Source organism: Podarcis cretensis (assembly GCF_951804945.1).
Source record: "Podarcis cretensis genome assembly, chromosome: 4".
In the NCBI taxonomy this organism is placed as follows: Eukaryota; Metazoa; Chordata; class Lepidosauria; order Squamata; family Lacertidae; genus Podarcis; species Podarcis cretensis.
This window is the reverse complement of record NC_137173.1, coordinates 69,196,104-69,216,155: the sequence shown is the minus strand read 5'-3', so window position 1 is coordinate 69,216,155 and position 20,052 is coordinate 69,196,104. Positions and strand designations below refer to the sequence as shown.

Here is a 20,052-nt window from a genome sequence, read left to right as displayed (position 1 = left end):
GACTGCACCTGCATGCAGCCAATCGTTCTACCCTTTTCATGCCTCTCCTGCTTCTGGGAGACAGGGGAGAGGGGAACTAGTAGCAGAAGGAGGGAGAGACCCCTTGGCTTCTTCAGCAGCCTGATTCATCTTTGTCTCTGGGCCCTCCTCCCCTCCCGCTTCTGCACTTCTGTCCGCCACAGACTCTTCCTGCTCACTAAGCCCTGTTACATCTTCTGACACCTCTTTCTCTCAGTCTGCTCCCTCTTCTCCCCGTAATCACTTCCTGGGCTCTGAGGAGGTTCCCCAGCTGGTGCCTCTGTATCCAGCCTGTCCATGACACTGGAGAACAGCTGAATAAACAGGTGGCCTTTTTTTACCAAGCCGTGCATTGAGCAAAGCATACAATTTCAATACATGTTCACAAATGGGAGAATTTGGATCGATTTTGGCAGCTCTAAGGGCAGAACTAGAGTTAGGGCAGCTAGCCCACTTCACACTGAAAACCAGAATGTATGATGTATGTATTCATTATGGTTTATCTATTTTGGCTCCCCACCCCCACCTTTTCTCCAAGGAGCTCAAGGCAAGGTATATACAGAGCCTCCAAGTGTCCCTATTTTCCAGGAAGTCCCAGATTGACAGAAGCCATCCAATTTCTGATTTGATCCTGGAATGTCCCGCATTTGCTTCGGACGTCCAATTTTCATAGGAGAAATGTTGGGAGAGCTATGCGTCCCCTGAGCAGTAAGTTAGAAGACATCTGAATATTAAACGTTAAAAATGTTTAGTATTTTGTTTTTTATGTATGTTGGAAGCTGCCCGGAGTGGCTGGGGTATAAATAATAAAATGGTCTATTAGTATTATGGAATAGGACGTCCCTATATTCATCGGAGAAATGTTGGGAGGGTAGGTATGAATGTTATGGTTTCACCACAGTTATGATGCATGAGGTTAAGCGACCGGTGGTCCAGCGGGCTCCATGGCTGAGCGGAGATTTGTTCCTCGCTCTTCGCGCGAATGGCAGCGGTAGCATCGCTCCCGTCCTTATAGCACATCCCACCCACATGACTAGCGAAACGAAGCATTGCAACCGCGTGCACTTGCTCGGGAGGGCGCCCAGCTGCTTTGCTGCTGCTCTCCTCGCGCGTTCTTTCTTCGCTCGCGGACTGTTTTTCAGCGCGGAGGAGGAGGAGGAGAAGACGAAGAAGACGAGGAGGAGGAGGCGGGCTCAGCCCAGCCGCCTGCCTGCCTGCCTTTCCCTCCGCCCTTCTGCCGCGAGGCGTGGCTGAGTCTTCCCTTTCGCCATGATGAACAAATGACCTCGCGGGGAATGAAATTTAAATTCCGCAAAGGCGAGAGAGTTCTCTGCTTCGAGCCGGACCCGACCAAGGCGAAGGTGCTCTATGATGCCAAGGTGAGGATTCCTCCGCCGGGACGGAGGGCGGGCACGCGCGCCTGGCCGTCTCGGCCCCCCCCCCCTCCTTCCCGTGCGCGCGCGCGCGCGCGGTGCTCCCCCCCTCCTCCGAGCAACCCGCCCGCTAACGGAAGCGGCGGCCTCTTTCTTCGGTGGCGCTTCCGGGTGTTGCCGCGGTTTCCTTTCCCCTCTGGGTGGCGGGGGAGCCCAGCTCTGTTTGGCTGCCCCCCCAACCCCGCAACTCACCCTCGCCCCACAGCCATTTGAGGGAAGAGAGGGGCTTAGGTCGAAAGCAGCTTCCTTGGGCTCCTCCACCTCGCTTGGCCCCAGCTAAAGGGGCACATATTATTGGGGCATATATTATTTTATTTTGCTCCATTGCACATACCGTTGAACGAGAAAGGAGACAACGCAAAATAGGCGCCAGTCCTCCTGCTTCCCCGCCCCCCCCAGTCTCTTCGTCGTATTTTGACGCTTTTCTAGTATAGGTTACCTGGTTACAAGGGGCTGTCCTTTTAAGGGACAACTTGACACACGTGTCTGTGGGGTAACCGCATGCCAAGTTGGCTGCCCGTGTTCTCTTGAGGGAAGAGGTGGGTCTTACCAGCGCCTGGATATTTCTCGGATCTTCTTGTCCCCACTTCTTAAAAGACAATACAGACCACCGTGTTTACTGCTGCTGGCTCTATATTCTGTAGCTGTAGAACAACCCTAACCATATCAACTTAGAAGTATGCCATACCAAGTTCAGCGGGGCTTATTCCCAGGTAAACGGGGATTGCATTTTATGGCCTGGCCTCTGTTTACCGAATATTATTAGCTCAAGCTGCTGCAAAGGTTATATAGAAGGCTGCAGTTGTGCCTTTTCTGCATGGCAAGGCCAATTCCATTGTTCTCCATAGGAGAGAAAGGTCTTCCCAATGACTTCTTAGCTGTGGGCTTCCTATAAGAAAGCTGGTTTCTTTTGGCAACACTAGAAACGAATATCTCAATTCCATGCTAATTTACTTAGAAGTAATATTTATCCAAGTGTTACATATTCTTAAAAGCCACATGTGGAAATTGCTTCCATGTAGTAATTGGCATGTAACTCAAGTTCTGTTTATTCACTGACTGCAGAGGCATTGGACGGCATGACCCTTTGCAGCTAACCAGAGTGTGGTACTTGGGTGTTCAGGCAGAAAAAACAAAACTGCCTCATGCATTTTGTAATGTTTGAACTGGATCCAAGTTCTATTAAAATAAATAGGACTTTGGATAATGAAGGCACTACCAACTTTTTAAGGGACACAGGTGGCGCTGTGGGTTAAAGCCTCAGCGCCTAGGGCTTGCCGATCGAAAGGTCGGCGGTTCGAATCCCTGCGGCGGGGTGCGCTCCCGCTGCTCGGTCCCAGCGCCTGCCAACCTAGCAGTTCGAAAGCACCTCCGGGTGCAAGTAGATAAATAGGGACCGCTTACCAGCGGGAAGGTAAACGGCGTTTCCGTGTGCGGCTCTGGCTCTGGCTCTGGCCAGAGCAGCGATGTCACGCTGGCCACGTGACCCGGAAGTGTCTCCGGACAGCGCTGGCCCCTGGCCTCTTAAGTGAGATGGGCGCACAACCCCAGAGTCTGTCAAGACTGGCCCGTACGGGCAGGGGTACCTTTACCTTTACCTTTACCAACTTTTTAGCATGGATGGATTTGTCATATACGTATTCAATATGGACTTTCGACACTCTCCCTATGCATTGAAAATCAAAGACCTTTAATAAAAGGGCATAGCATAAATACTCTTGTTTATAGTGAATGAGAACTGCTTTTTTTTTAAAGACAAGCATACTTTCTTTTATAGTAATATTTATAAGCTATAAACGAGGCTTGCTTAAAACATTTAAGGTAATCTATATATTGAAGCAAACTTGTAGATAATTCTTTGCCATCTACCTAGCAGTTTATGAGAGGTTTCTTTGGGATGTAGGACTGAAAATAATATATTTGGCTGTAATCTCAAGCGTATTTGAAACCATTTCATATGCTTGAAAAATATATTGCAAAATAGCTCAGGACTGCAGCTTAATACTGAATACAGTGATGGCAATTCCCTGGTATGTACACCAGATCCTTCCAATTCCTGTTGGTCCAAACCAGATTATGCAGCCAAATTCTGTGTATACGGTACTGTATTTAGTTGGAAGTAAGCCTTGGTAAAAGATATGTAGACGTGTGCTTAGGATTGTAGCCATAAACTCTATAGGGAACTGCAAAGGAAATAACTGGAAAAACGTATATTGCTTTTATACTCTGCAGCATAATCTTATGCATAGTTTGTCACAGCTAAGTCCTTGAAATCAAAGGGCTTTAGTATACTTAACCCTGCATATTGTTGTGGTGGTATTCTTTCCCCTGTTTTGTGGCTTTTGAATGAAATTGTGTGTATATTGATGATGACAGAGACAGGTGGCAACATACGTTCATTTGCTTTTTAAAATGGATCTTCAGTAGCAGGCACACTGTTCAGCAAAACGCCTGCCAAGCCAGCTGCACCTGTCACCGCCTTTGTTTCCCAGAGTGCTTCTAGTCCAGGCACCCTGGGAAACAAGGATGGTAGCAGGTGAATATAGCTAGAGTCAGCTCAGGAGTTTCACTGCTGCTAGAACAGGAAAGAGAAACTATGGCCCTACATGATGCCACCTGGTAAGGGGATGGGGGGGGGGAAAGCAGAGTGAAACTAGCATTTACCTTGCTATTATTTCTTTACACAAACACCCCCACCCCCTTACCAAGCTGGTGTCAGGAAAAGCAGGGTTGTTTTTTAATTTTCCCCTCATCCCAGCTTGCCAGATGGTGTATCAGAAAGGGAGAAGGTTATTTCTTTTTTGTGAAAAAAGGAAAAGAAAAAGAAGTTCTGATTAAAGGAAAGGAGGGTCAACTCTTGATGACACCTGATGGGGGTGGGGTGGGGTGAGCACCAGGACGAGGGTAGTGTGGAGTGTGCGGGGGTTTGACAGCTCCCATATGAAGTGATGGTGGATTAGAGTTTCAGCACACTGTGGTGCAGAAGCAAATGGCCAGAGTATGCACAATCAGGTTCTTCCTCTTTTCTGCATTGGTTTCCTCACTCAGTCTTCTCTCCTCTGTTTATGACAAGTGCCTGATTGACTTTGATCTGCAAACGTTTTGCCCATCTCAGCCCTATTTTCAAAACACCCCTGACACAAGTTTCACAGATCTGGTAACAGTGTTAGAAACTGAGATATGAAAGCTAGGAGCTAAATGGCACCTTAAACTTAGGTTATGGGTGCAACAATGGAATGTCTAGGCATGCTTTTTTAAAATAACAATAATACAAAGCTGAAAATGAATGAACTGCAGCTAAAATATTACGTTCATTTTTCACATGGTCTAGTCCTTCCCCTGCCCACCCTCCTAATATTCTTAAAAGTGTCTCTTCTCCAGTCATCAGAGAGTAGCTGGAAGTACAGAGGCAGAAAAAGGCCCTCCTTTTTTTCCACTCTGCAGTTTTAATCTGAAATCTTAGGTACAGTACTGCGCCCAGAGCTCAGAAACTGCTCGTGCTAATGAAGTTCCCTGTCGCAAAATGCACCTAGAACAATGGGAGTTTCAAACAGTGTCTGGCAATACTGGCTATTAATAAGGCTACCATCTTCTAATCCTATTTTCCTGGGAGCAACACCCATTAAACTCAATGGCATGTTTTGAATTGTACTGTTAAGGCTGGAAAAGTACAAAGGTGTGAAACAGTGTTGAGGTGTTTGCTTTGTTTTTACTCAGTTCAGTGGGAAGTGGGGGAAGAAGCAGAGTGGCCAGGGTGGTGCAGGTGAGAGAGACTGGCTACAGTGGCATAGGCCTCCCAGATGATGTCCAGCCCAGGGTTTCCTCATACTGTATGTAGCAGCACCACTGGCTACACACCAGTTACATGCCGCCTACTCCCTCAGCAAAAACTGCAGTTCCTAAGTGCAGGTGTCTGCGGTTTCTTCTGCAGGATTTGAATACAGCACCAGTTCCTAGAAATCCAGTCTCTGAAGTGTTGTGACAAATAGCAATTGGTGATCCATCCTCAAAACAAATAATGCATTTGAAAAGAGAGCCGCTCAACAATCCCCTACATATTCTCAGTCACTAAATGTATTGTCTCTGGGTGGTATTCTTGGCTTAGTTCCCCAACTCCTTTCTGAAACAGCAGTACTATTGCTTTCACATATGATATTGCCTCTAAGCCTTCAAAATAAACAAGCTTACTTGGAAACGAAACTAATTCTCTTGGTCTGAAGTACAAACCTGTAGAATCTCTTCCCATGTTTATATAATAATGCACAAACATTTATAATTTCAGATTGTTGACATTGTTATTGGAAAGGATGAGAAAGGAAGAAAGATTCCAGAATATCTGATCCATTTTAATGGTTGGAACCGAAGGTGAGAATGTATTTAGTACTTTGTGCATAGTGCTGCAAGTTCTTTTAATAATTCACGAATAAATAAAATGTCAAATAATCACACCTTTGCAGGGATTGGTACCTGTAATACCCACCTGAAAGTCAGACAGCAGTTTTAATCTTGCTTATCTTGAAGTAAATGTCACTAAAATTGGATTTGCTCCTAAGTAACAATGTCCATGGCCAGATCGTGAGGACCTGCCCTCAGTGTAAGTGGAGGCGTGCCAACTTAACTGTTTTGTGCAATATCTTGTGCATCCACTCATACAAAAAATGTATGCATGATCTCACTAACTTGGCTATCAAACTAAAAATCAACATTAACTAAATCCCAATTAGCCTTTTAATTATGAACTGACCTGAAATCGTATATATTGTTTCAAATACTACTCCCTACTGTAATCTTATATTATCATGCTTCTTTCTTTTTTTTTTAATACTCAGTTGGGACAGATGGGCAGCTGAAGATCATGTTCTTCGTGACTCTGATGAAAACCGCAGATTACAACGTAGATTGGCAAGGAAAGCTGTGGCTCGCATGTAAGGATCAAACAAAGTTTGCACCAATAGTAATATCTGTTAAATGCATGCTCCTTTTACATACAATTGTGACTTTATACCTGCTGAGGTGGATGTAGCTATTTTGTACTTCCAAGTGATTTTTTTTACTAAGATTTTCACTAAACTCTTTTAGCATATCGATGGGAGTCCATCTGTTCCCATTGGGAATTCTTAAAAGGAAAAAAGCTCCAAAAGCTAAAATTCTTAAAACGTCCTACCCCTAGTAGTCAGAACAGTTGTGATGGGTGACAGGCTTTTTAGTGCTTTGCCCTGTGCTTTTTAGAAGAGGGAACCACTACTAATTTTGCCCCGCTTTTGTGATTTATTTAGCTATAGCTATTTTTTTTAAAGCAATACCTTTTGTTTTCATGAGAGAAGCCGCGCACCTATATGAGTGTGGGAGCTACTGCTTTTATAGCTTGCTATTCTCCTTGGCAGTGAGAAAAGACACCAGGAAACCAGTCTCAGTCTTCTCTCAACCCATTGCTGCAGTAGTCCTTAAAAAACTAGACCATAGTTAACTGGTTTGGGTGAATGAGTAAACTATGGCTTACTGCCAGCAAGGGAGGGGATTGCAGCCCACAAGGAAATGAGGAAGCATATGATAATAATAATAATCTGCCAAGGCTTTTTTGTGTAGCAACAACCTATAGCTAGCACTATCTATGCATCAGTACCTATGTCTTTGAATCCTTTCATGTTCAGGGGAATGGCAAAACATAGGCATATCCTAAATATTTATGTTTGTATGGTATTTTTGTACCCTTACTGCTTTAAGTAAAATAAAAAAATGCTAGGTTGAATGGTAGGCTTTCTTAAATTCCTTTTAGGAGAAGAAAAGGAAAGAAAGGGCGTTGCAGACTGCCTGGTGTTGATTCTGTATTGAAGATCCTTCCTGCTGAAGAGAATGATAAAAGCAGTGAAAAATGTAAGTTTGGTGTCTGTTTTCTCTGCTTATGATTGAACTGTGTATTTAAGTATTTATATATCAACTTTATCAGCACAAAAAGATTGATCTCTAGTCCTAAGAAGCTTACAGCCTTAAGCTAATAAGGGAAAGGAGGGAGAAAGCAGAAGGTGCAGCTTTACTATCGGTTAAACTTCACATGTAAGTCTTATGTACAGGAAAACTTACACTATTATTGGTTTGAATTGCTTTTTGTTGATGATAGTGTATGTCCTTCTAAAAAGTACATTCACCTGTAAGGAATTTGGCAATACTTCTGAGTTCAGGTTTGGAAATGAACATATTTGGGATTGGAATGGAACCGTAGCCTTAAAAGCACATCACATACTTAAGTATTTCAACACTGGTAGTGGTAATTAGGATGGTTTACCATACCTCCTGCTTGTTCTGACGCTTCAGCAATTAGAACTCTTCAGAATCTCTGTTGGGTAATGTCCAACTTATTGTTCCTTGTGAAACCAATTTATTTTCTGTAAATTTCCAATTACTGAAGCATTGTACTAAGAAGTTTCCCAATTACAGTTATTTTTCACTGATATCAAGAAACTTTCCACATTTTGTGATGAATGAATGAAACTTTATTTGCATCAGCCATCAGCCATAGCAACAAAAAACATTGTGATATACACAGAACAAAATAAAAGTCGATTATATAAAACACAGTTTGTGATGTGTTTAAATGTGTTTAATTAGTTAAAAGGAAAATTGATAACATTTTTAAATAGGCAGATAAATCTAGCTTGAGGATTACCGGTACATCTCCTTTTGTCAAATGAAGTGACTGGGTAAGTGTGCTAAATGTCAAAGGTAACTCATTTTTTCTTATACAGCTATAAGTAGTTCTTCTTCTGATGACAGTGATGAAGGCACAGATGAAGAAATAAAAAGTGAAGAAAGCGACGTGGATGAAAAAATAGAAATGGTATGCCAATACATCTATCTTGACCAACAAATAAATGATACGGCATAAAATACTTCATGGGCAATAATCAGAGTTTTCTGGGTACAAAGTGTAGAGACAGTCTCTTACTCGCAAAAGATTAGCTTAGTGTTTGCATACAATGTAAAAACATGGTACTATGTACCCTATGATTTTTGTCACTGGTATATCTCGGCAGACCAGTGATGATAACCTTGGACACATGAGCCTAGTTCTTCCCAAGCTATGCCCATTAAATATATACCACTTAATATTTCACAAATTGCTAATATCCAAGCAAGCTCCAATGGGACCTGGGAGTTCCACTCGGGAACTGATTCCTGCCGCATTGAATTCAAGCCAGTCCACAATGGAAAATACTAAATCTGATGTCAGGTGGCTGAGAAGTGGGTGGTTCCATCCATCTGTAAAAGTGACTCATGGGAGTTGGAGAACATCAGGATCTGGCCCATTGTTTGGATCCAGTTTCCCATTTTTGTAGTATACCATATAACTCCAGAATTGTTTTTCGCACTGATCGTAGAGGCGTATTGTTTCAAAGTGCAACCTAAATGTAATGTGACTTGCTATCAAAATAATGGGTGGCGTTACATTTTTTTTAAAAAATGTTATAAATGACATTAACATTTCTATGCAAAAAAAATGTGTTAGTGCGCAGTTGTTTTAGGTGGGTGGTGCAGCTAAGTCATATGCGGAGTAATTAGTGGACATAAGATGGTTAGGATTAACTTTAGCTAGCTACTAGCACCAGTCCTGGTTCATATGTTATAAATAATTCCAGTGTTTCTCTCTATGTAATTTACCGGTACTTCAGCTACAATGTACGAAAAGACTTTTTAAAATCTTGTATGTATTTGTACAGAAAGAAGAGCAAGAGACTCATACTAAATGGGACATGGAAGAAAGAGCAATAAACATTGAAATTCCTGAAATCTTGAAAAAAAAGCTTGAAGAAGATTGTTACTATATTAATAGGAGAAAACGGGTATGAATAACTTAATCAAATGAAGATGCTTGAAAGCACTTATTTCAAATTCTTGTATTCAGAAGACTGAACCATTTTAGTTATTTGTTTCATAAGCTTTATGGAAGCTAGTGAAAGAGTTCTGGATTGATGATGAATAGCTAATTTATACTGCAGAAGGAGTAATTTTAAAAATAACCCGAATTCTGCAAGAGTATTGTTTCTGATCACTTCTTCCATGCTATCCCAGAGGGAGATTATAGTCTAAGGAAAGTACGTTTTGTGCTGCTAAGCTCTGGAACTCTGAGAGCCAATATGATAGCCATCTTCAAGTATCAGAAGGGCTGTCACATGGGAAATGGAACAAGCTTGTTTTCTGTTGCTCCAGACAGCAGGACCCAAACCAATGGATTCAAATTATGTGCTGGGGTATATGTACATATCCCTTTTTATACCACTCACGTAGACAATACAGCAAATGTGTGGATACAAGAGAGTAAGTTTGGTCCCACTGAACATTTAGACTCTGGAACATATAAGTAAAATGAATATAGGTTTTATTGGTGTTCAGTAGGTAGTTGGTGCTACTGGAATTTCTATGGCTGCTTTACTCTCCAAACAGAAAAGGTTGGATGCAAGTTTCTCTTGTACACTTTTATTTTTCTGAGTTCAGGCTTGTCTACTTAAATGTGTATTTCAAAAGAATGGTGGTAAGCAGATCTCAGATGTCATGAACTTTTATTATGTTGTGGCATAAACAATTCCTTCAATTTGGCCGTTGATTGATTCATCTAGCTGGTGAAACTGCCATGTCAGACAAATATAATAACCATCTTGGAATCGTACGTGAAGCATTTTGCCATCAATGCAGCTTTTTCAGCCAATGAAAGATCACGGCACCATCAGATGTCTTCACACACCAACTTGAATCTGCACTATATCCCACCAGAAAAGAAGTAAGTAAGCGTTTTTTTGTTTTATGTATCTAAAGTATCCCTCTTGAAATGAAGGCATAAGTTTTCAAAGTGGTATGTGCTCACTTACTGTAAATGAACTCGGTCACTCTGAGGCTAAAGTGAAAGGTTAGCTTACACAAGCAAATCATAATGCTTGAAAATGCAATATGGAGATGGATCTCGTTGAGCTGTAAAGGCCATTTTAGGAGCTGTTAAAATTACCTTCCTAGTGGGGGTAATATAGATACAACTTAAGGAATTGGTTTGGGCAGGTTTTGTCTTGGAAGTAAAAGGCAATTGTTTTTAAATAGAGATATGGCAGTCCTTTTAGTATCAACCTCATTTTCTGTCCCTGAGCATAAGCTCCAAAATTTAAGGTTCCCTAAATGGCAGCTTTTATATATGTTTATATAAAGTCATCTTGCATAGTTAAGATAGTAAGCAGAGTGAACATGTAGCAGAGGGTTTAAATCTTCACTGTGTTATTTAAAGGGTGTGTGGTGTTTTGCCTGGGTGTTTGTTGATTTGGTTGTTTACCAAGTCATAATATCTAAATGCAGTTTCCCTCACCAGATACATCTCTTGCAAGTAAGAAAGATAATATCAAAACAGATGTTTCATGCTAGTAGTCCAAATTCTAAACTCAAACAATAAGTTTTAAGTTGTTTCCAAAACCTTCTAAGCTCACTGCTCGCCTCAAATGACCTCACCTCTCTGCTTGCCAGCAGTACATAACTCATCCTGTCCCTAAGATCTATGTGAGTTTTTTCCAGTCCTACTTTGACTTCCCCTGCCATCACCCCTTTCCCTCAAGTCTGTTTATTCTCAGCATATGATCTACTCTTCCCCTTCCTTCAGCAACCATTTTTCTGAGCCCTCTTTTCATAATTTCAGCTTCCCAGACCTTAGCTTTCCGGCTTCCCCAGCCAGCCTGCTATTCCCACATTGCGTAAAGAATATTTTCACCTGATAAAGTGTTTGGTTCAGTTACAGTGTTGTATCTTTGTCCGTGCTTGTTTCATATACTTTCACACCCTTTATGCTTGTGATACTGTGACACAGTTGTTTCTACAATGTATGTCAGCTACTCTGTGTTTAATGGGGAATTGACTTCCTGTGAATCTGACTTTCTATTGTCAGCATCATCCCTGTGCAGCTCAGTCAGTGGGCGAGGAGTAGAGGATCACTACTAACTGGTCAGTTTTCAGCTTCTTCTGCAAAACTTCAGAGATATAGTCCCCAGCTTCCAGCCTGGAGCAAGAGCTGGGGCTTGTGATAGCTTAGAGAAGCTCTGGCCAGTTCATAAACACAGTGAAACATTGATGAATCCAGCTCTTCTCCAGAGCTTTGGGGTGGGGAAGGGAATTCTCCTCAATCTCATCCTGTGCTTCCGAAGCACTCCCATGTGGCGTGATGCGAGACCCATCCATTCCTCCACAGGGGAAGAACCTTGGTGACTTCAAATTTTGGCTGGCTATCAAGGAAGGCATTTCAAAATTTGTGGACCTGTACTCAAGAAGCGCAAATGTTCATGAATTTGTGCTCTTGTGTTTCAGGCCCCATGACTGCAGTTCCCTAGAGTTCAAATAACTTAAAATGTACATTCACTTACAATTTCTCTTAAAATTGTCTGCCTTATGACATGTTAACATAAACATATTAATTATAGAAAATATTTATGCATTTCTTTTGCAACCTTAACTTTCTAGTGTTGAATTGTGTAAAGAAATGGTGGATGGGCTAAGAATAACATTCGACTTCACTCTTCCTCTGATTCTTCTGTATCCCTATGAGCAAGCACAGTTTAAGAAGGTGACTTCCTCCAAATTTTTTCTTCCAATCAAAGAGAGTGTAGCAAACACTAACAGGTAGGTTTGGTGCTTCTTTCCCCCCCTCTTCTCTAGAGTATAATTTAAGTAGATGGTGTAACTGCAGTGCGTTTAACCTTTGCTTGCTTTTTGTGATAGTGAGATTGGTTTCCAGTAGGCTAAGAACAAGTAGAAGAAAGTAGTTTTGAAAAACATGGAAGTCACATAGTTACTATGGCTAATACTTTTTCGCATAACATACAGTTGCATCGGTAAACACCTACCACTTTAGTGCACTTTTATTTTTCTCTTCAGAAATCAAGAAGAGCTTTCCCCAAGCCCACCACTTCTGAACCCATCGACTCCCCAGTCTACGGACAGTCAGCCTGTGACGGGAGAATCAGTAACACCAAAACGCCGAAAAACCGAACCTGAAATACTACAGTCCCTAAGGCGCTCCACACGTCACACATCCAACTGTGACAGATTGTCGGAAAGCAGTTCTTCACCACAACCAAAGCGACGGAACATTGAGGCTCCTACTTCAATGCCAAAATTGTTTTTGCACCTTGAAAAGAGTATGTCGTTGTAGCGAGGTGGAGAAATTATTTAGTGGGGGCAGGGGCAGACACCATTTTGTTGTAAACATTATTTATCATCTGTTACTTTTTAAGAAGTAGGGAAGGACATTTGACATGTGCATGCTGAGTGTTATACTAGTCGTGGAAGAAAAGTAGGTACTAGTGGCACCGAAACCTTTCCCTCTGGGTAGGTAGCCGGTATCTTAAGCTTCGATGCATATAATTTCAGCTGCCTTCACTCCCCACTCTGCTTAAGTAGACTTGCTTCAAACATAGAATAAAGCCCAGAACAATCAGCCTTTGACTTATTAATGTTCTATGTCCTTTTAAATATGTTCATGGGATGGGTTATTGGTGTGTTCTTGTTCTTGTTTTTATTATGTATTTTGTGTTCTCGTTTTGTATTTTTATGTTGTGAACTGCCTTGTGATCTTCCCATGAAGGGTGGTATACAAGTTTAATAAATAACAAAAATAATAAATCATGCATTAATTTGGTTGCATCAAGTTCATTTGAATAAAAGTTCTGTTCCTGATGCATCAGTGAATAATATAGCTCTCTGCTTTTCTTTTGAAGAAACTCCTGTCCACAGTGGGTCATCGTCTCCCATCACGTTGACTCCTAGCAAAGAGGGTGGGGCAGTATTTGCTGGTTTTGAAGGCAGAAGAAACAATGAATTAAACGAGGTAAGCTCTTAATCTTAGCAGGTTCCTAAGATTAAATTATGTTAAAAGAACCAAATTTAGCTGTGAACCCAAGTTGTCCTTCGTCTCTTTCGGGAAAGTATAGCTGCACCTGCAAATGTACACATGGCTCCCACTTTGCTGCTTCCCTAGCATGAGCGGAAACAATAAACCACAAACTCTGAGTTCCAGACCAGATTACTGTGTCCAAACAGACTTTATGGCTTGTTTCTCTCCAAACAACATAGCATAGAGCCAAGGTTTGCTCTTGAATTTTGTGGTTTCTAATTGTGGTTTGTTTGAGCAAAACAAGCTGAGATCCCTGGTTCAGATGTCATTTGAAGCAGTGATCGTGGTTTGTTGTTCCCACTGATGCTAGGTGAAGAACACAGTGAGTCTGAGATCTACACTCACGATAAACCATTAATTATAGTTTATTGTGATGTATGAGCTGGGCCTATATAATCTCTTGGGGATATTATTATGGACCATGCTTTGATGTATCCTTAAACGTGCTAATTTTATGTTTAGGTGTTGTCATGGAAACTTATGCCAGAGAGCTATCCCCCAGGTGATCAGCCACCACCGCCTTCTTACATTTATGGATCTCAACATTTGCTACGCATGTTTGGTAATATACATTTTTCACTTTGAAAATAGATTATGTATAGTGCTAAGGTCCTGTACACAGTTACTTGGATGTAAATAATGCTTTGTCACAATGAAGTTTGGATTGGATTTCCACAGTAACACTCTTCCAAATATGCAATTTGAGCTCTTGAGAGAATTTGAGTTTCTCTTTTAGGTAATCTCCCATATCCAGATATACTTTATCTACTCCATCTTCAGACCCTGGTGCAAGAATTCAAATACTGAGTGTTTCCTGTTAAACTAGTATTGGCTTACTAACTCTCAAGCAGGTCGTTTTAAAAACATAATGTTTGTTCAAACTGGGTGCTAATATGGGAAGCTCAGCTAGTTCATTTCTACTTACTGTTGTGCTGGGGGAGAAATAAGGATGGGATACAGTGGCTGTTGGTTTAACATCACATGTATTTTGGGGAGCTGCTTTGTTGAGAGTCACTGCAGGTGCACCTGAGCTGTCACTCGTTGAAGTGTTACAAAAAGCTGGTAGTACAGCTCCAAACTGGAAGACAAGCTATTTTAGCAAAGTTGAGCTGTGTATCCTGGCGGCATATTTCTCATTTGATTTAAATACTTTTATTAACACATTTTTTTGTTCCAATAATAATAATAATAATAATAAATCACTTGTCCAATTAACTAGAGGCACCTCTTGACTTGATCTAGTTGTTTCAAATTCTGATGAACAGCATAGCAGGGCACATTTACTGTCTTCTTCAGAAACTGTTACAGGCTGAGCCACAAGCCATTCTGTATGCCTTGAGGATCAATATACCTTTACAAATGGAAGAAAACCACCAGAGTATTCTATACTCATGGAATGTTGTATTGAGCAGTGGGAAACTTAACTAAACTTTAAAAATTCACTTTTTTTTTGTCTTTAGACAGTTGCATAGAAACTGATTAAAAATTAACTATGATATTGTTTTTTCCCCATTTTGCTTCTACAGTAAAGCTTCCAGAGATACTTGGGAAGATGAGCTTTCCTGACAAAAACCTAAAGGCATTAGTAAAACACTTTGAGTTGTTCCTAAGGTAACTTGACCATGAATTATAGAAAGTCTTTAAGTCTAAATGTTCAAGGGCACCTAGTAACTGTAAGAGCAATCATTTTAATAATGGAAGAGTCCTGTGCTATGTGATTGGCCTACAGCTTAGTCTGTAAGAAAAGTGAGAGGGTGTGCCCAAGAAGTTAATTCTACCTTCACAAAGGGCTTCCTGTTAACATTTTATATAATAAGAAGCTGACACATTGTTTGATTTGTGTATCCTCTGATTGCACATGTGAAGTGAAGTGGGAGCTTTGGTGTAAGGAGTGCTTTAGATGCACAACAGGATGTGCATGATCATTACATGATGTCCAATGCTGTCCTTAGCATCCATTCTTGATACACCAGTGCTTCAGATTGGTCTACCATCTATGCGGTGCGCACACAGTTGCCATTCAGAATTGATATTTGTTCATTATATGGAACACTGAATTAGCATTTCTGCCGTATAATACTAACTTGAACATTTTTCTGATTTGAGTTTTCATCTAGTCTTATTTGTAGGAGGAGTAGGCACTGTGGAATTCAACTTGCAATAATGATATGTGACCACTAGTCTGTACCAGTATGCAGTTAATACAGTGCCAGGCAACATTAGCTATAATACATAACTGAGAGGCTGCAAGTATATTCAGTTAAGCCTTAGTTAGAGAAACTAGAGTATTTTTAGGCTGTAACTCTCTGCCCCTTACTTAGGAGTAAGCCCCATTAGACCCAGTGGGCTTACTTCTTAGTAGACAAGTGTAGGATAGTATCGTCAGAAGCTGTAACTGAGAGATGACGTAAGATCGGTTCCAAAAAAAAAAAGAGCTTTATTTTTATTTCTCGCACTGCAGCATGAAACCATCATAGAACACATGTCTGGCTCAGTCCCTGCAATCTCCAATTGGGCTGGGAAGGATTTCTGGCACTTCCATTCTGTGTCAATGGATTAAAGGGCTCTGCATGAGGCAGCTTTAGTGGCCTATGAAAGTGAGATTGCTGCTCCTACTTATGCCAAAAAGTAGAGCTGTGTAGAACAAACCTCACTGTTGGCACACCTACCAGTCCAGTTTTTCATCCTCCCTGCTCAGAGAAGGCAGCTCCGTACACTCTCTTTTTATTATTTGAAAACAGTATTTCCCACCTTCTGTTCTTCTCTCTATCCTTGTGATTTGAGAGAGAAACCGTGAGGACACAGTAGAGGTGGCACCAGGTCTTGTGGAGAGCCCAGCACTCTGTTGATCCCTCAGAGGAGAGAGAAGGCAAAGAGTGTTTGCTGTAAGCATATTGCAGATTCAAGGAGAACACCAAAGGGTTAAATTAAAACCTTTTCATGTGTATTACAAATGACATTCTAATGTCCTTGGGAAATCAAAAAGCAAACAACAACAACAACAAAAAATAACTGTGCATGTTCAGTGATGGTAGACTTTAGCTTCTTAATCTCAGAAACCATGCAGATTGCACAGGAAATATAAATTGTAACATGTCCCTGAATTACAAAAATACTTGGCTTGAAGTCAGCAAATATTACATTAGAGAATTACAAGCTCACCAAATTTGAGTTGTGAACTGACTAATTTTGATCTTCCGCAGCATCGCTAGAAATGTGGCAAAAAGACTCCAAGGTGTGACTCCCATTAAGGAAATTGATTTTGTAATATTCTGTGTTGGATGTTTGAAAAATTACCTATGTAGGTATGTTAAAGAATTACAGAACTGTTAATACATATTCTGATTTTCCAGGTTTTTGGCAGAATACCATGACGACTTTTTCCCAGAATCATCTTATGTCGCTGCCTGTGAGGCCTACTATAGTACAAAAAACCCACGAGCCATCTACTGAAGCAATCCATATTGACATAACCAATTGTACATACTCCATGGCTACTACTTTACTTCACTACTTCAAGAGAAAAATCAAAATACATTGTTGTAAAATTACAAAGGGAGTTGCTCTAAGTCATTCTTTTGACATAAGAGAATCACATTTCATTTCAGAGGTATGCTGACATTGCATTCTAGCACTAGATAACCTTCACTTCTAGATAAAAGAAGCTCTGCATTGACTGCTGATGCATAGAACTGCATACCAATAAAGCGAGGAAAAGGAATAGATGCGTTAGAACAGACTTCACGAGAACCAACCATGCTTCGTTCCACTTTAACATAAGCTTGCTTCACCTTGAATTCCCGGAACACCACCTCCATTTAAGGCGAATCTAGGAGTGACTATTGTATAAGTTTTTCTCATTTGGAATTTATAACTCATTACATGAAGCTATTTTGACATAAATCAATATTTATAGAAGAAAGAATAAGCAAGTGTTGTGTTAGCATGATCTCAGCTTCAAGATTTCTGTGGTTATGGGGGGAGGAGGAACCCAGGATTGCTTTTAAGGTTGCATTTACATTTTCCCATGGTAGGTGTGTTGGCAATGCCTGAATAGCTTGGATTTGGATTAATACACCCCATACGTGATTTGAATTGCTTTGGTGATTTTTTATTTTTTTTGTCAGCAATTGTTAAGAACAGGGTGTACTTGTTCTCGGGAATGAAGAATGCCACAGTGACAATTACTTTGGCAAGAGTTCTGAAAACCAACAGTGGCTGCTAAATGAACCTCTGATATGGATTGTTCAGCTTGAGATGCAGATTTTGTTTAGATTAGTTTAGGAGTATGTGTGCTGCAACATAGGTAGAGATCTGGGCATACAGTTGCCTGCTGGCGTTGTCTTAATGTGGTAACTGTGATGATGTATAAATGAAATAGATCTTGTTTCATATACTAACTAGACTTAAATAACCTTTAGAGTTAGACTCATATGCCCATGCCAGCAAAAATAGCTTGCTCAATTAAAAGACTTTAATTTAGTCTCTGTAATCGAGAAAGCCAGTAGGCAAGTAAGAAGGGCTCACACTATCACTTAAGTAGTCTGATACTGTATCCACACTACTTGAAACCCCCCCCCCCCACTAATTTTATTAGGCTTTGTATTGGTCAGCTTAACTTATGAATTAAGAATTTAATATTTCCATGGGACGGAGTTCCCTGAATACTAAGTTGTATATTTCTAGTAGTAGCAGCAGCAATTGGTTCAGGCATTGCTCCCAAATGTTGGGATAATTCACCTAGATGATTTCTCCCTAACAAATGATTGCAACCTGTTTTCTTAAAACAAAATCCCAGGTTGTGAGCCTAGTCAGTTAATAATTTTGAAGTTGCAGGGGAAATAGCTTTAGACTCCAACCCCACTGACACACTTTCACACCTTAAAGCTTTACTAGGCATTGTAGCTTCTTGAGATAACATAGAGAATGTTAGAGGTACCAGTATGCCCATGCAGATAGCAGGCCTACTATTGTAACAGGCTGGCTTGTGCAGGCAGGAGACAACTGCGGGTAGAACGGTTGCAAGGTGTCACAGGGCCATTTAATTTGTGGACTATTGCTGTTTTGGGTGCTAGAGTTTGATAAATGTATTGGTTCCACACAGGTTTGCTTTCCGACAATAGGTCCTAAAGTGCTTTGAATGATTTTGGTCTCCAGTTTGAAGTTTTATAATGACAAAAGCATTTGATAGCCTTGATGTAAATATTGTTTGTACAAAATGGTTACAATAATTAGTAAGTTAATATAGAATAATAGCAAAAACTTGATCTGTAATTCCTTCGATTGTATGTTCAGCTGTATGGCAAATGTCTTTTGTTGTATTCAGTGTATAGAAATAAAATGGCTGAAGTGAACCATTCCTTTATTTATTCCTTTATGCATTTTATATATATTAGTATTGTTTATCTTACAGTCTTTGACTTCTATACACTTCCCTCCATGGGGTCTTGTTTAATCCTTGTTGGGCTGCTTCTCCTTAATTACCAAAAGTGAACCATTCCTGTGTAGTTGCTGTTAAACTGTAAAAGAAAATAGAAAAAAAAGTGTATTTGGGAGCGCAAAATGCTACTTTGTGTATCTGTTAATTTGCTAGTGCAGCATGGTAGTTTAAAACCCTGTTCAAAAAGATTGTGTCCGTCCTGTTTTCTGAGTTCTTCACTCAAAAGATCTAGTCCATATCCAGTTCTTTCTTACATTTTCTTGCATGTAACCCAGAGTATGGGTTCTTATTATCACAATGCAAGGAAGCATAATTAAAATTTCTTTATAGATACTTTGCATATTTTCTTGAATGAGAGATGCTATTTCACAAAACTGAAAAAGGGGTCTACTGCTACGTAGAGAAACTTTAAACTTAGGACTTTAAAGGGGAAGTCCAAGGCCTTTTTTTGGCTTTCTTCAGATTACCTTGATAACTCACTGGCCTCATCTGCCCCTGATTAAGTTATTCTACATACTTCTTTACCCAGGTATGTACTCATGCACGTGTACAGAAAATAAAGCACTGCCTTGTGTTACTATCTATATTCATATCACACTATGTATAACTATTTCTAAGGAAATGCAAAAAATACACACAAGCAGCCACAACTTTTTCCATGACTAGGTTTGTCCACACATCCGCTTGTCCCCCTGCTTTCCCCCAGGGAAACCTAACTCTTGTTGGCTGAGTTGGAAGAAATGTCAGTTGAGTTTTCCAGGGGAAAGCAGGCCTTCAAGGGGAGAGTGACAGGACAAGCAGAAAATCTCCTGTACCTGTGCTTTCTAGGCACAGGAGAAGCAGAAGTGTGGATGACCCCTGTATCTGAGATAAAAATCACTGAATTATGTACTGATGCCCTTTCTAGACAAACAAGTTGGCCACTTCTATTAATCTTCTATTGTTAGAAGGCTGCTTCAATTTGTGTGAGTGAGAGTAGACCTAGATTGGTAATTCTGCTGCCATCATCTATTTTCTCCACCTGACAATTAGTCTTTTCTCCATCTGTGTGATGATCCTAGAGTACAGAATGCATCCAATGGGCGTTGAGGGAAAAATGAGAAGACATTTATAATTATGATAAAGCACTAACTGCTTAAGAGCCAGCAAGCTTTTGAGAGTGTGTGTGGGGGTGGGGGGAATGCCTCTTGAGGCCGAAACATGAAACAGTTGTGAAACAGAACCCCATCTTAGATAGAACATCGTTT

The 20,052-nt window shown here is 40.7% G+C and overlaps 1 protein-coding gene across 4 annotated transcripts; it reads left to right on the top strand.

Moving 5' to 3' along the window:
* Positions 1-1,072: 1,072 nt before the first annotated feature.
* Positions 1,073-18,719, top strand: MSL3 (MSL complex subunit 3). 4 transcript variants are annotated; one of them, XM_079972811.1, is made up of 13 exons: positions 1,073-1,397; positions 5,734-5,816; positions 6,281-6,376; positions 7,228-7,325; positions 8,195-8,286; positions 9,167-9,289; positions 10,064-10,224; positions 11,934-12,092; positions 12,348-12,610; positions 13,190-13,299; positions 13,828-13,927; positions 14,892-14,976; positions 16,719-18,719. In XM_079972811.1, the coding sequence occupies exons 1-13, from the start codon at positions 1,299-1,301 to the stop codon at positions 16,816-16,818; spliced, it is 1,569 nt and encodes a 522-aa protein (XP_079828937.1). In that variant the 5' UTR covers positions 1,073-1,298; the 3' UTR covers positions 16,819-18,719. The 4 variants fall into 4 exon arrangements, with proteins under 4 accessions (XP_079828937.1, XP_079828939.1, XP_079828938.1 ...); XM_079972813.1 differs by lacking the exon at positions 1,073-1,397 and adding an exon at positions 1,532-1,990; XM_079972812.1 differs by lacking the exon at positions 1,073-1,397 and adding an exon at positions 2,018-2,164.
* The last annotated feature ends 1,333 nt before the right edge of the window (positions 18,720-20,052 follow it).